At 32.1% G+C, this 14,184-nt stretch overlaps 2 protein-coding genes across 3 annotated transcripts in view; one reads left to right on the forward strand and one right to left on the reverse strand.

The window, feature by feature from the left end:
- The window catches only part of LOC126774681 (hemicentin-2-like), a 319,165-nt gene that overhangs the window by 197,646 nt on the left and 107,335 nt on the right, over positions 1–14,184 (reverse strand). The window lies entirely within an intron of this gene.
- LOC126774674 (organic cation transporter 1-like) overlaps positions 7,390–14,184 on the forward strand; it is a 32,449-nt gene continuing 25,654 nt past the window's right edge. Inside the window, exon 1 of the mRNA XM_050496208.1 lies at positions 7,390–7,512. Coding sequence (XP_050352165.1) covers positions 7,476–7,512 — 37 coding nt within the window. The 5' untranslated portion in view covers positions 7,390–7,475. The remainder of the gene's footprint in view (positions 7,513–14,184) is intronic.

Consider the following 14,184-nt stretch of genomic DNA (forward strand, 5'->3'; position numbering starts at 1 on the left):
TTTAAATTGTACTGTAATATAAGTCGAGATGGCCCAGTGGTAAGAACGCGTGAATCTTAACCGATGATCGTGGGTTCAAACCCGGGCAAGCACCACTGAATTTTCATGTGCTTAATTTGTGATTATAATTCATATCGTGCTTTACGGTGAAGGAAAACATCGCGAGGAAACCTGTATGTGTCTAATTTCACCGAAATTCTGCCACATGTGTATTCCACCAACCCGCACTGGAGCAGCGTGGTGGAATAAGCTCCAAACCTTATCCTCAAGAAAGGGAGAGGAGGCATTTAGCCCAGAAGTGGGACATTCAAAGGCTGTTACGGATTACGGACTGTAGTATTAATTATGGGCACGTGACACACTTCACTTGTATTCTCAGGTGGGTCTGTCATATTTCCATTAAAAATGATTAATTTGAATAACTTCAAGTTAAGTCACAGTCTAAGAATACTATATAATGTTTATTAAGTATGTAAATCCTTAAACTCAGACATCTATTTATATCTTCTGTCACATACTTTAATGAATTGTATTTTAAAAATCGATACGTAGTTTGTTTTATGGACTTTTTTAAAAAAGAATAAAGATGAATAAAAAACGTACAAATCATATTTTATAACTGTTGGAAGTTTTTTATAATTATTTTTTGTTAATTTGAAATCGTATAAAACAAAAAAAACGCCTTTATTAATTAAAAAATACTATTTGAATAAAGTCGATTCGAAGTATCAAAAAATATAATTGAGATTTTATTCGGAATTTTAATTGTACGTCAAAATAAAAGTCATGTACACGCTTTCAAATTACTCGGGTCAAGTCAGGTTATATAATAATATAAGTCCTACTTAAAGTTGTAAGCGCGAAAATGTGTGAGAACGGATTTTTGTTACTCTTTTCCGCGAAAATTACTGAACAGAATTGAATGACATTTATAAAAGAGACCTTACCTTATGCCCTGATTTTACATATATTCTTCTAACACATAGCCGCAAGCAAAATTTCTTTATTTAATTTTAATTTTTATAAAATAGGTAGGACGATCAAATGGGCCACCTGATAGTAAATGGTTAACAACGAACATGGACATTGATATTGTAAGAAATGTTAACCATTGCTTACATCGCCAATGCGCCACCAACCTTGGGAACTAAGATGTTATGTCCCTTAAATTAGTATTAACAACGTCCCTGTTCCGCGAGTCGTGATTTTTTTTTTTTTATAGAATAGGAAGGTGGGTGGTACCTACCCAGACGGGCTTGCACAAAGCCCTACCACCAGTGATGTTAACCTATTCTAAGCATATATATATCTAGTATTTCAAAGTGAATTTCTTTCTTATATTAGAAGCTTTTAAACGCAATTGGAGCATATCTGCTAAGCCTTGTTGATTCAGAAATATTATTAACACTTTAATTACAAAACGAGAGCAGTATTAATTAGCTTACTAAAATCATACTTTAGTTTTGTGTGACACTCTGTATCGTTACAAATGAAACATAAGCAAATTAAATTTAATCCGTTGATTTGGCTTTATATTTATTATATGTATTCATTCTTAAATGAAATAATTTAAGCCACAGAGCTACATCTTAAGTTACATCTTAATGAGGGATTTTGGTACCTAAAACAATTAAAATATATCTTCCTTGTGGATTCATTAAGTGACAAGCGCGATAAAACGCCATGTTCGTTTCACACTTAATTTCACTCCGTTACATAGGATAAATAATTATATTATAAAATCATATAAGATAAGAGTCATGGCCCAATTGATAGAAATACACAGGTCTTAAGTTGAGATCTAAGTTTAAAATCCGTACAAGCTTTCTCATCTCGTGATCTAATCAAATGAAAACATTATAAGGAAACCTGACAGATGAAATTCTCCTGCCTCATGTATCATGTAACTCGTACTGGAGCAGCGTGATGGAATAATATCTAAGTCTTCAAGCTTAGGAGGTGAGGAGGTATTTGCCCAGCATTGGGATATTTTTTTTTATCAACGGTTATATATAATTCATATTAAATAAGCTCACAGACAGCAAGACAAATTAACTTTCTTTTTGGAGCCATCAGTGAAAACATTCGTCTGCACTCTATAAACTTTATATTTTAATCATAAAGTTTATTGTATTACTAGGTATGAGCATTTTATTAATAGAATAGGTAGGAGGACGAGCATATGGGCCACCTGATGTTAAGTGGTCACCAACGCCCATAGATATTGGCATTGTAAGAAATGTTAACCATCGCTTACATTGCCAATGCGCCACCAACCTTGGGAACTAAGATGTTATGTCCCTTGTGCCTGTAATTACACTGTTTCACTCACCCTTCAAACCGGAACACAACAATACCAAATACTGCTGTTTTGCGGTACAATATCTTGTGAGTGGATGGTACCCAGACGAGCTTGCACAAAGCCCTACCACCATTAAACCCGCGTTGCCTTTTTAATAGCTATCTTAAGTAGCTTGTCACATTATTTGTCGTTTATGGTTACTGTAACTCCTTAGGCTTGGAGCCTGTATTAGAATAGTAAAGCTTTTCTCTATAAACGATGTAATACTAAATTTTGTGTATTCCTTTAATAGTTTTTAAGATCAGCTCGCTGATCCATACAGTTCTCTATGCCCTTATTAAATATAATATTAAATATAGATCACGTATTTGATGTTATTGTTATATATGCCAAGTTTTACGTCACTGTTATTACAAATTACAATTATGTAGTTTTGTTTGTCATTTTACTCATATAACATTAATTATTAAGATTATGCATATCGTAATTACTTTACCTGTAGTATAAATAAACATTGAATATTAATTAGTGTATAAATTACTAATAAGGCATTTTATACAATATCGTATATGTACAGTACAGTACAGTAACAGCCTGTAAATGTCCCACTGCTGGGCTAAGGCCTCCTCTCCCTTTTTGAGGAGAAGGTTTAATTGTAATTATGTAAAATTGTATTATATAACATCTATCGTGAAATTATACGTATTACGATATTTTATATATTTAGATTTAGTTTTATTATTTCTGTGATCTTTTTTATTTTATTCGAATACTTTTATTTTATTCGAAATAAAAGAGACAAAAGAGGGAGAGAAAGACAAATAGGCGTCAAATTAACGAACATATATACATTAAGATTTTTTGTTGTAAGGTTTTATATTATCCTATGTACATCTCAAATTCACACGCGGCTTGATAAGCCCAGTGGGTCAGGATCGAACCCGCAGCTACATCGCGGGGAGGTCGTAACCACTGCGCCATTGACGCTTGACATACCTTATTCTACATTTTATACCTGAATTTGATTTGAATTGAAATGAAATTTAGCCTATATTATAATATTAGCTTTCCTATAAGGAAGATATTATCAGATTTTGAAGTAAAAATACAATTATAATAATTAATTAATAATTATCATTTAATGGAGTTAATCATTATAAATTTAAATTATCTATGAAATATTTATCGAAATGTGAGGCACTACTACGTTTTTATTTAAAAGGGAACCGCTTTTTAATATGAATATATTTTTATTCTAAATTTAAATTTTAAGAATGTGTCTTTTAAAAATAGAGTTATAGTAGCAAAATGGAGAGGAGGCCTTAGCCCAGCAGTGGGACATTAACAGGCTGTTACTGTTACAATATTATATTATGTGTTTTTTTTATCACAACAGTTTCACTTTGTAAAGGATATATGAACACAATAATATAAATAGTCTAGCAGAAAGAATAGTCGGCAATCATTTAGTATCAATCCCGTAGCTTTTCTATCACTTAGATTAATTAATGTAATATTACTAAGTAACTCATTATAAGTATAGGTAATTAATGGCATGTTTGCGAATATTATATAACTTATATTGTTAATGTCATAGTATCATGTCTGGATCATAAATAAAAATATATATTTCGACTCAATATTAGGTTGTTTGCTATGTAAATATAATACCTTATCACTAGATATTATAAAACAAACTGCCTCGTTGGTCTAGTGGCTTGATATAAAGCCGGTCGTGGGTTCAATTCCCAGGTCGGGCCAATAAAAAGTTATTGGGTTTTTCTGTCACAAAATTTTCAGTAGCAGCCCGGAGTCTGGAAGTTAGAAGTGTTTTTTTTTTTTTTTATAGAAAAGGAAGGCGGACGAGCATATGGGCCACCTGATGGTAAGTGGTCACCAACGCTCTTAGACATTGTAAGAAATGTCAACCATCGCTTACATATCCAATGCGCCACCAACCTTGGGAACTAAGATTTTATGTCCCTTGTGCCTGTAATTACACTGGCTCACTCACCCTTCAAACCGGAACACAACAATATCAAGTATTGCTGTTTTGCGGTAGAATATCTGATGAGTGGGTGGTACCTACCCAAACGAGCTTGCACAAAGCCCTACCACCAGTGAAAGTGTGTACACTCCCGTGCCTCGGAAAGCACGTAAAGCCGTTGGTCTTGCGCCTGAACTTTTTCCGGTCGTGTCGGATTGCCGTCCCATCGGATTATGAGAGTTAGGGAATAGAAAATGCACCTGTGTTTGCGCACACACTTGTGCACTATAATTTCTTCTGCGTAGTTGGCTAATCTCTCTTGAAATTAGCCGCCGTGGCCGAAATCGGTCTGGAGGACATTATTATTATAAAACAAAGTTCCCTGTCGAGTCTGCTGTCTAAGTGCCATAAGCTTAAGAACTACCGAATGAATTTTCATACGGTTGTCACCAATGGACGAATGCATGAGGAAGGTTTAAGTGTATATTCATTATCGTTTTGTGAAATGTTGAAGATGTTGAAATTAAACATGCTGACTGGGAGCTATATGACGTACGCTGCGTAAATTATTAGAATTATATGTATGTATACGATTTAAATATTTATATGTAGTTGTAAATAAAAAATATTTGAACATTACGGGAAATAAAATATACTAGTAGTTATTGCTTATTATTTATAATTATTTTACACTTTATTATATACCTTTTTTGTGCATAATAAAGCACACTATTTGTTTTTTTTTTCAATGTGTACATTATAGCGTGTTAGTAAAATACGATACTAATATAATTTATTGTAAGTAAATATTAACCGAAGATTGCGGGAAATATAAAATAATAGTATATGATATTGCTTATTTTATAACATTGTTTCTGATTTAAATGGGAAAATATCCGATATTATATATTCGATTCAACAACTTCTGTAAATATATTTTTTTACTCGTGTTCTCAAGTAACAAATACAAAAAATATTAACATACAGCATTCTAATGAAATCTAGGGGAAAGTATCATAAAAATTAAAACCAAGTTTTTTATTTAAAAAACTCGCACATAAATTTTCTTAAATTCAAATAAAAATATTTTTATTTTATATAATTAAATTTACAGATGGCCCCGTAGTAGTATTATATTAAGTAGGTACATTTCTACCATTACTGAGATATTAAGTAAATTAAAAGTAATCAACCTACATAAAATAGAAAGCTTGATTGAAAATTCTTAAGACCCTTTCCAACTAAACAAAGGTACAATAATCTGACTTATTTAAAAGCTTATACCGTCTGATACTTCGAACGAGTCTTTTATATGTAGACGTCTAACCTTTATTGACCTCCATAATTTAACATCATATTCCTGCTTACGTACCATATATAACCATTATGTACTTAATTTTCTGTATTAAAAAACTTTTCAATGTAATCTTCCCTAAATTGGAAACATATATTCAGAAACTTTTGATTACTTTAAGATTATGTTTTGAGATTAGGAATATATAATTTTTAATAATTGAAATATTTTACCACACTTTTATATAATATAGAAACTTGATTGGACTTTGTTTTAACTTTAATTTAAGTTACTCTGTGTGTGTATATTTGTGTTAGTGAGTTAATGAATTATTTGCATAATAATATGCGTAGCATTCAATTTTACACCATCGTTCACTGCAAAAGATTCCTAATTTTAATTAAACAGTAACCTTTAAAATATCTTTAAATACGTAATATTTTAAGTATGAGATTATTTTATGTTCATCTGACATTATATAAAGTATCAAATAACTAGATGACTCTTTAAAATTTGTTTACCTCTGAAATACCAGACATGAAATGACAGTCAACTAGTCACATTGTTTTATATATTACTGTTGGTAGGGCTTTGTGCAAGCTCGTCTGGGTAGGTACCACCCACTCATCAGATATTCTACCGCAAAACAGCAATACTTGATATTGTTGTGTTCCGGTTTGAAGGGTGAGTGAGCAAGTGTAATTACAGGCACAAGGGACATAAAATCTTAGTTCCCAAGGTTGGTGGCGCATTGGCTATAAGCGATGGTTGACATTTCTTACAATACCAATGTCTAAGAGCGTTTGGTGACCACTTACCATCAGGTGGCCCATATGCTCGTCCACCTTCCTATTCTATAAAAAAAAAAAAAATAGAAATGGGTAAAAATTAGATGAAAAATCTGTCGGTTTTAATCTAATATGACATTTAAAAGTAACAACCTAAGCTAATTTCGTTTCACATACTAGTGACTAAGGTATCGAGATTTGGATATATATTACAGTTGGATATTTTTTATATTATAGGCAGGTAGAAGGGAAACTGGATCACGTGGTTGTAAATGGTCACTACTGCCCATATACATTGGCGCCGCAAGAAATATTAACCATTCCTTATGTCGCCAATGCGCTACCAATATTGGAAATTAAGTTGTTACATCCCTTGTGTCTGAAGTTTCTCTGGTTCACTCAAAGTTCCAACCGGAACATAGCAATTTTCGGTTTTATGAACGGTACTATTTGGCAGTATAAATTTTATGGTTAGGTGCTACTCACCCAGGGGGACGTACAAAGCCCTAAGCCGTACCTACCATCAAAAAAAAATAATTTCTTTTAGTGATAGTATAACTAGATACATAGAACTAAATTATTACAATGACCGATATACCCCTGAAAAAAAAAGGAATAATAAATATTCCATAAAGAACTAAAACATAGTTTTTGGCAATGCCATTCGTTGTGCTAAATGCCAATTTATTAAAGAATTAATGAAAATTATGCCTGATTTATGTAAAAATAATGAAATTGAATTTTAAATAAAAGTAATTTTTAACATTTAGCTTACGCTATATTAATATTTGTCTTGTAACATATCAAAACTACTGTTTCGCCAGTTTTATCTAAAGTCAATATACCATTGTTAGATGACCTGCTTATTTTGCGAAATGGGAAATGGAGATAAGGAGTTTGTTGAAGAGATGAGGATCAATTTAAAATGGTCATTCATCAAGGCTATTAGTGAGATAATTAGTCCACGCACTCATACAAGATATTATGAGGAGTATTACTATGAATCAGTAATTTTATCATTAGTTGCATCGAAACCTGTGTCAAGTCAGGTTATAATGGATAGAATTTATCAAAATAAATAAAGAAATTAACAAAAAAGTGAAAATGAGTGAAGTGAACTTACAAGGTTTGGGTGAACAAAGTAAGTTTAAAAAAAATGAATATATTTATTTTTACCAAAAGCTGCAGTTTATAGGAAACCCACTCACCAATTTGAATAATTCCCCAAAAAAGCAATCAAGTTAAAGGAATGAGTGAGATAAAAAATTTTTGGCCTATTATTTTATTTATTTTCTTTCATAATGAATCAATAAAGTGCATTTTAATGTGGGCAATCAGTTTCATTCGTATATAGAGATATTTTTCAGCTATATTCTGTAAATACTTGCTTTTAACGATTGGGGATCGAGATTAATTAATGGTTAGAACACGTGAAGCTTCATCGAAGTTTGTGGGTTCAGGTCCGGGCAGACACTATTTAATTTTCGTGTGCTAAAATGTTATACTTTATCTCGTATTCTGTGGTGAATAAAAACATTCTAAAGAACATATGATGAAAGTCTACCACTTATGTAACCAACCCGCATTGGACCTAGGTTTTAACCTAGCAGTGGGATTTTTACACGCTTTATTTTCATTTACCGGAAAAAGTACCAATATAGTAATCATTATCTGCTATTTAAATATTATTTACAAAGTATATTCTACCAAGTTTTATAAGAAACAATTCAATCATTGAGGCAGAAGTGCTTGAAGATATTATGTTTAGAATTATATATATATATATGTAATACCTTAATACCTAATTAAATAAGTTTTAATATTTGCTTTCGTATTGAGGCTGCAATGTGTATATTTCTCGGATAGTTAAGTTGTTTGGAACAAAAATATTATAGTAGCCTAGCGATCGTCATAATAATAGTCATTGATTGTTGTGAATATCTCAAGAGAGATTGCCAATGGATTCTTTTTATGAGAGCGAGGGAATAGAGAGTACCTATGTTTACGCATTCACTTGTGCACTACAATACGGCAGGGCCATATTATAGTACACAAGTGCGTCAGTCTCCCTGAGATTGAGTAACGTAGCCGAAATCGGTTAGGAGAACAAAATCATCATTATCAGTAATATTTTATTAGTTTTCAGTTAGTAGAAAACCTTAGCACGCTTTTGTATCAAAAGCAATGATTCAATTTATTGAGGAAACTAAATATTTAATTTCCATTCCTTTATTATTTTTAATACTAGTAGTAGTTCCGAACGGTTTTCGTACGAGTGTGCCAATTTGTAATGTTGAACAATACCTGTATTTTTCACTGCGGAGGAAACGAATTTTCAATGTTTCACGTGTAAGGATTTACTCGTGTAAAACTTGGAAAATACGTTCGTAAAAATATGAACGGGAGACATTGAAAATATTCGCAGTTTTTGCCATTGTTTATTTTAGGTAGAAAAATAAGGATTTACGCACTCTACGGTAAGGTACCATTTGAAATATACATTTCTATTGTATAATTTATCTTACTTTACACTACCAAAGAAGCCATACGTTTACTATATATCATGTCTTATAATTCTCACAATGATTTTTTTATAATTCATCTTTTGCTCAGCTGTGAATTAATACATCTGGCTATATCTTCACTAATCACCTAGTTAAATGGAGAAGATGCCCATCCTTAGCAGAAGATTATTAGATATTCAATATAATAATATCCTGGGATATTATTCACACATGGTCATCCGATCCCAAACTAAGCAGAGCTTGTACTATGGAAACCAGACAACTGATATACTACATATACTACTTTTATTTTGTAAATACATACTCATATAGGTAATTACACTTAGACTCAGGACTAATAGACATGTTCACGCACACAAATGTCTGTCCTGGGAGGGAATCGAAACCACAACATTTGACATGACAGGCAAAAGAAATCTACCAACCACGCCAACTGGCTCGTCAATAAAGTTATACAATCGTTAATAAAGTTATACAATATCATATAATATGTTTGGTATACATATATCTATTGCTTAAATCAATAATGATAAGATGTCATATAATAGAAATATATATTTTTTTAAATAATTACGATAAAGAACTTGTCTATAAAGACTTTGTCAATAAAATCGTATAACTAGAGATGAGTGAGCCTTCAGGTCTAGTTATCTGCCTAGACGATCGAGCACTTCCTAACCGAAGGCCATGAATTTAAATTTGAGATGAATATCATCTAACTAACAGTGAAGTACCACGGTGGATATTCTCTGAATAAATTAAGTATCGAATTCTTAGACACCCTTGCTCAGCACAAGAACACTGAGGGCAGTTATTTTACTATATTTAATCCTGAACAAAGAAATTACATTGTATAAAATATATTTTTTCGTGGAAAACCGAGATGGCTAGTGGTTGGAACGCGTGAATCTTAACCGATGATCGGGGGTTCAAACCCGGGCAAGCAACATTGAATTTTCATGTGCTTAAGTTGTGTTTATAATTCATCTCGTGTTAGACGGTGAAGGAAAACATCATGGGGAACCTTCATGTGTCTAATTTCATTGAAATTATGCTACATGTGTTCTACCAACCCACATTGGAGCAGCGTGATGGAATAAGCTCTAAACCTTCTCCTCAAAAGAGAGAGGAGGCCTTAGCGCAACAGTGGGACATTAACAGGCTGTTACGTTTCCGTAGAAAAAACATTAAATTATACAAAATTTCTACCTACTTCTTACGGATTTATTTCGTAAAATATACGAAGTAAGTAAGTAAGTCAAATTTATTGAAAGCTAATAAGAGTAATAGATGCCATTTTAATTAGTTCAATGTTCCATTTGTAAATTCCCTGATAGTAAGTGCCCGACGTTGCCTGAATAAATCTGAATATGAATCACATTTGTACGTTTCAATTGATTAACAATAATTTTGTGAAAGTGCTACTCTGGAAGAAATAATAACAGCCTGTGAATGTTCCACTGCTGGGCTAAGGCTTTTTTTTCGGAGAAGGTTTATAGCTTATTTCACCACGCTGTCCCAATGCGGGTTGGTGGAATACAAATGTGGCAAACTTTCAGTGAAATTTGAAACGAGATGAATTATAAACACAAATTCAGCACATGAAAATTCAGTGGTGCTTGCTCCGGTTCGAACCCACGATCTTCGGTTAAGATTCACTAGTTCCAACTACTGGGCCATATCGGCTCTTAAGAAATAGTTTTATTTCTAAATCGTGAAACGTTAAATAGTTGTATTACGGTGTTACGTTATTTTGGTGTGTGTATGCTTTAATTTTTTTAACTACAATAGTACGTGTAGTGATTTGCGTTGAGCTTCGAGCTTGTTAATTACATATATGCTTTTATTGAATTGATTGTATGAAATTTATTACACAGCCATTTATTATTTACAATAATCTCACTGCTATTTGAATAGTAAACCATCATAGAAATAGCTTTTTCTTTTTTCATTCTGTAGAAATAAAGTGATAACGAACGAGCTTTATTCGAAAAGGTAAATTAATTTTTATTAAACTTAATTTAAAAATTAAACTTTTACTTTATATTTCGCTTGTAATTACACTAAAACATTTCATATAGAAACAAATAAATCTATTGATGTTTGTTAGCTTAAGCAGTTTAAGGCAGATATATATTCTCTGTTTGTATGCTATACCGTTGTTATATATACATAAGTATATTTGAAAGAAGATAGAGCTAATTTATTATATTATTCTTTTATAATTAATCTTTTTCGTTAGAGCGAGTGTTTAGCTATTGGTTTTTTATATTTATAATTCATCTCAAATTCGCCGTTGAAGAAAAAAATCGTATGGACATCTGCATATATCGGTTCTGTCATATGTATATTTACTTAAAAAGTGTTTTATGTACTTCCATATATCTTGTTTCTAAAAAACCTTACTCTAAAAATCACGATATGCATAGATAAATTGATTAAAATATTGCATATAATTCTATTCATGATGATTAAGCTGGTATCAAAAATATTAACCAATACAGTTGGGCTACTCTGTAAGACAAACTCGAAAATCATCACATAAAACGGTCGTATAATGTCAGAAAGTGATATGCGTCATTGATTATAATAATTATAACATTACAAGAATACAGGGATCAAAATAGTATATCACCATAAGTTGGTTGTCAACATTTTACAGATGAGTAATGAAGTGAATTCTTACAGAAACTTAACAGTTTATGTTGAATCGAGATACATTCCATCCTAATTTACTAAGATTTTATCATTTAGAAATATATTTTATTAAATAAATCAAAATGTTCCATAGAAATAGGCATTGAATGGTATTTGATGCAGTGATACAATTTATTGATTCATTGAGTCTGTGACCTACTTTGGAGGACTTGTGCTTTACGAGATCTCATACTTTATAGGAATTAACATCATAATACCGCAGCCAGATGAAGCGAGTGATCGAGAACAGAAAATGTTCTCTGAATATTAAGTAAAAATAAATAAACGCTGTTCGATAATTGAAAATAAAATCATATACAACTATCTAGTAATGTCTAGTCTAGGTCATACAAATGAAAGAGACTATAAGCATATATTATGTAGATATATAAAATGTATTAGAATCTAAGTTGGCAATTAATGGAACGAAACAAAAAAATGTCAAAAAACGTCACGGATGGAGGTGTGTGGAGATAATTAATATAAAAAATGAGTTTGTAGCATTGATATTTTAATGGTTGATTTATTAACGATATAAAATAAGTGATTTTTTTCTAGTAGGTTTACATGAGAAACCTTAGTCATTATTTTACAGGATTACATTAAATGTAAGGCTACCGCTGGTTTTGAATGTAGATGCTATCGATCAGAACCGGTAAGAAACGTAGTAGTAGCACTTCGTCACCATTACATAATTATATTAATTAAATACAATTATTAGTATATATATCTCGTATGAATGTATTACAACGATAATTAACACCCTTTTCAAATACAAATAATTAAGTAAGTAACAGCCAGTGAATGTTTTACTGTTGGTCTAAGGCCTCCTCTCCTTTTTTGAGAAGAAGACTTGGAGCTTATTCCAGCACGATACTACAATGCAGGTTGGTGGAATACACGTGTGGCAGAATTTCAATTAGACACATGCAGGTTTCGTCACTATGTCGCCTTTACCGTAAAGCGAGATAAATTATAAACACCAACACATGAAAATTCAGTGGTGTTTGCCCGGGTTTAAGCCTACGATCATCGGTTAAAATTCTCGTGTTTTAACCACTAGGCCATCTCGGCTACATTAAATTAAATTATAATATGAAATATACAATAAAGTTTGCAATATTAAATAATTCATTACAATAGCAAAAAAAATACACCTTATAAATGTCATCAAGAAATGTATAAAAAAAAAACAGAATACAAAATTAAGAAAAATAAATTAAAATTACAAGCATTAAAATTTACTTATTGGCAAAGTAAACCCGTAGTAAGCACGATGGTCTACTTCGTGTTGGATTGACACGATGTAAAATGACTACTTTTCTGCACCACTGAGCACGGACTTTATTATGAATATATTCGCAGTCACAATATTCAGAGGCACTTCCGTTCCTTATATTTTAAACCGACTTTTAAAAATTGAAAGGGAGGGGGCAAAAGACGGTTTGTTTACGCTTTTAAATTAGATAGGCAAACGGCAAAATGGGGCCTCCCATGTAAAGTGGGTAAGGAATATTAAGCATATCTTACATCGTCAATGCGCAAGGAATGTTATCTTCCTTGTACCTGTAGTTCGACTCACTCCTTCAAAACAGAACACAACAATACTAATTGATTAGCGGTAGAATAATAATAATAAATAATAATAATACTCTCCCGACCGATTTCGGCCACGGCGACCGCTTCAACTCCCTGCATGGTGTCGTTCATGTGCTCGCATGTGGCTTATGTAGCCAATCTAATAAGTGACTGGTACCTCCCCAGATGGGCTTGCACAAAGCTCTCGCCAAGTGAATTTTGGGCACAATATAATCAATACACCATATGCCCCTACAATCTGTCAGACGCCAACGTTTAATTTTTTTATTTTATTTTTATAAACAAAAAAAACTGTACAATAATTTGCACAATAAACAGTAATTAAATACTTCATGGATTTATCAAGTTTTATTTAAAAATTGTCATTGTCAGAAAATTTAAGGCATAAAACAAATATATAATCTATCAACCTTTCAAATAGTCTGAACCTCGCTTAATGTATATTAAAGAAATTGCCTGAAAGCTACGGAGTGAATAAACATATACGGATACGTGAAACGTGACAATCTGTTCCTGCGTAAGTTATATTAAGAATATTCATAACATAGTATGAATCATGACAAATTTATACTCTATACTATAATTTTCTGCCAGGTTCGGTTACGGCAGCTAATCTCAAGAGATCAGCCAACTGCGCAGGACATAATATAGTGCACAAGTGTGTGCACAAACATACGAGCACTCGTTATTCTCTCATTTTTATAATCCGATGGCAAGGCAAACCGACACGACCGGAAAGAGTTAACGCGCAAGACCAACGGTATTTACGTGCTTTCCAAAGCACGGGAGTTTAAAATCAGAATAATGTCAGAATAGTAATATAATAAAGACTTAATATATACACTAAAATAACTATGTCTGTCTATCTGTTCACTACTACGCGACTGATACGATTTTGATGAAACTTGATATGAAGCAAGCTTAAAACCCAAAAAAAGAAGGCTACTTTTTTATCCTAATCACAATCCATAACACGCGGACGAAAACTAATT

The sequence above is a fragment of the Nymphalis io genome, chromosome 17 (assembly GCF_905147045.1).
Source record: "Nymphalis io chromosome 17, ilAglIoxx1.1, whole genome shotgun sequence".
Lineage (NCBI taxonomy): Eukaryota > Metazoa > Arthropoda > Insecta > Lepidoptera > Nymphalidae > Nymphalis > Nymphalis io.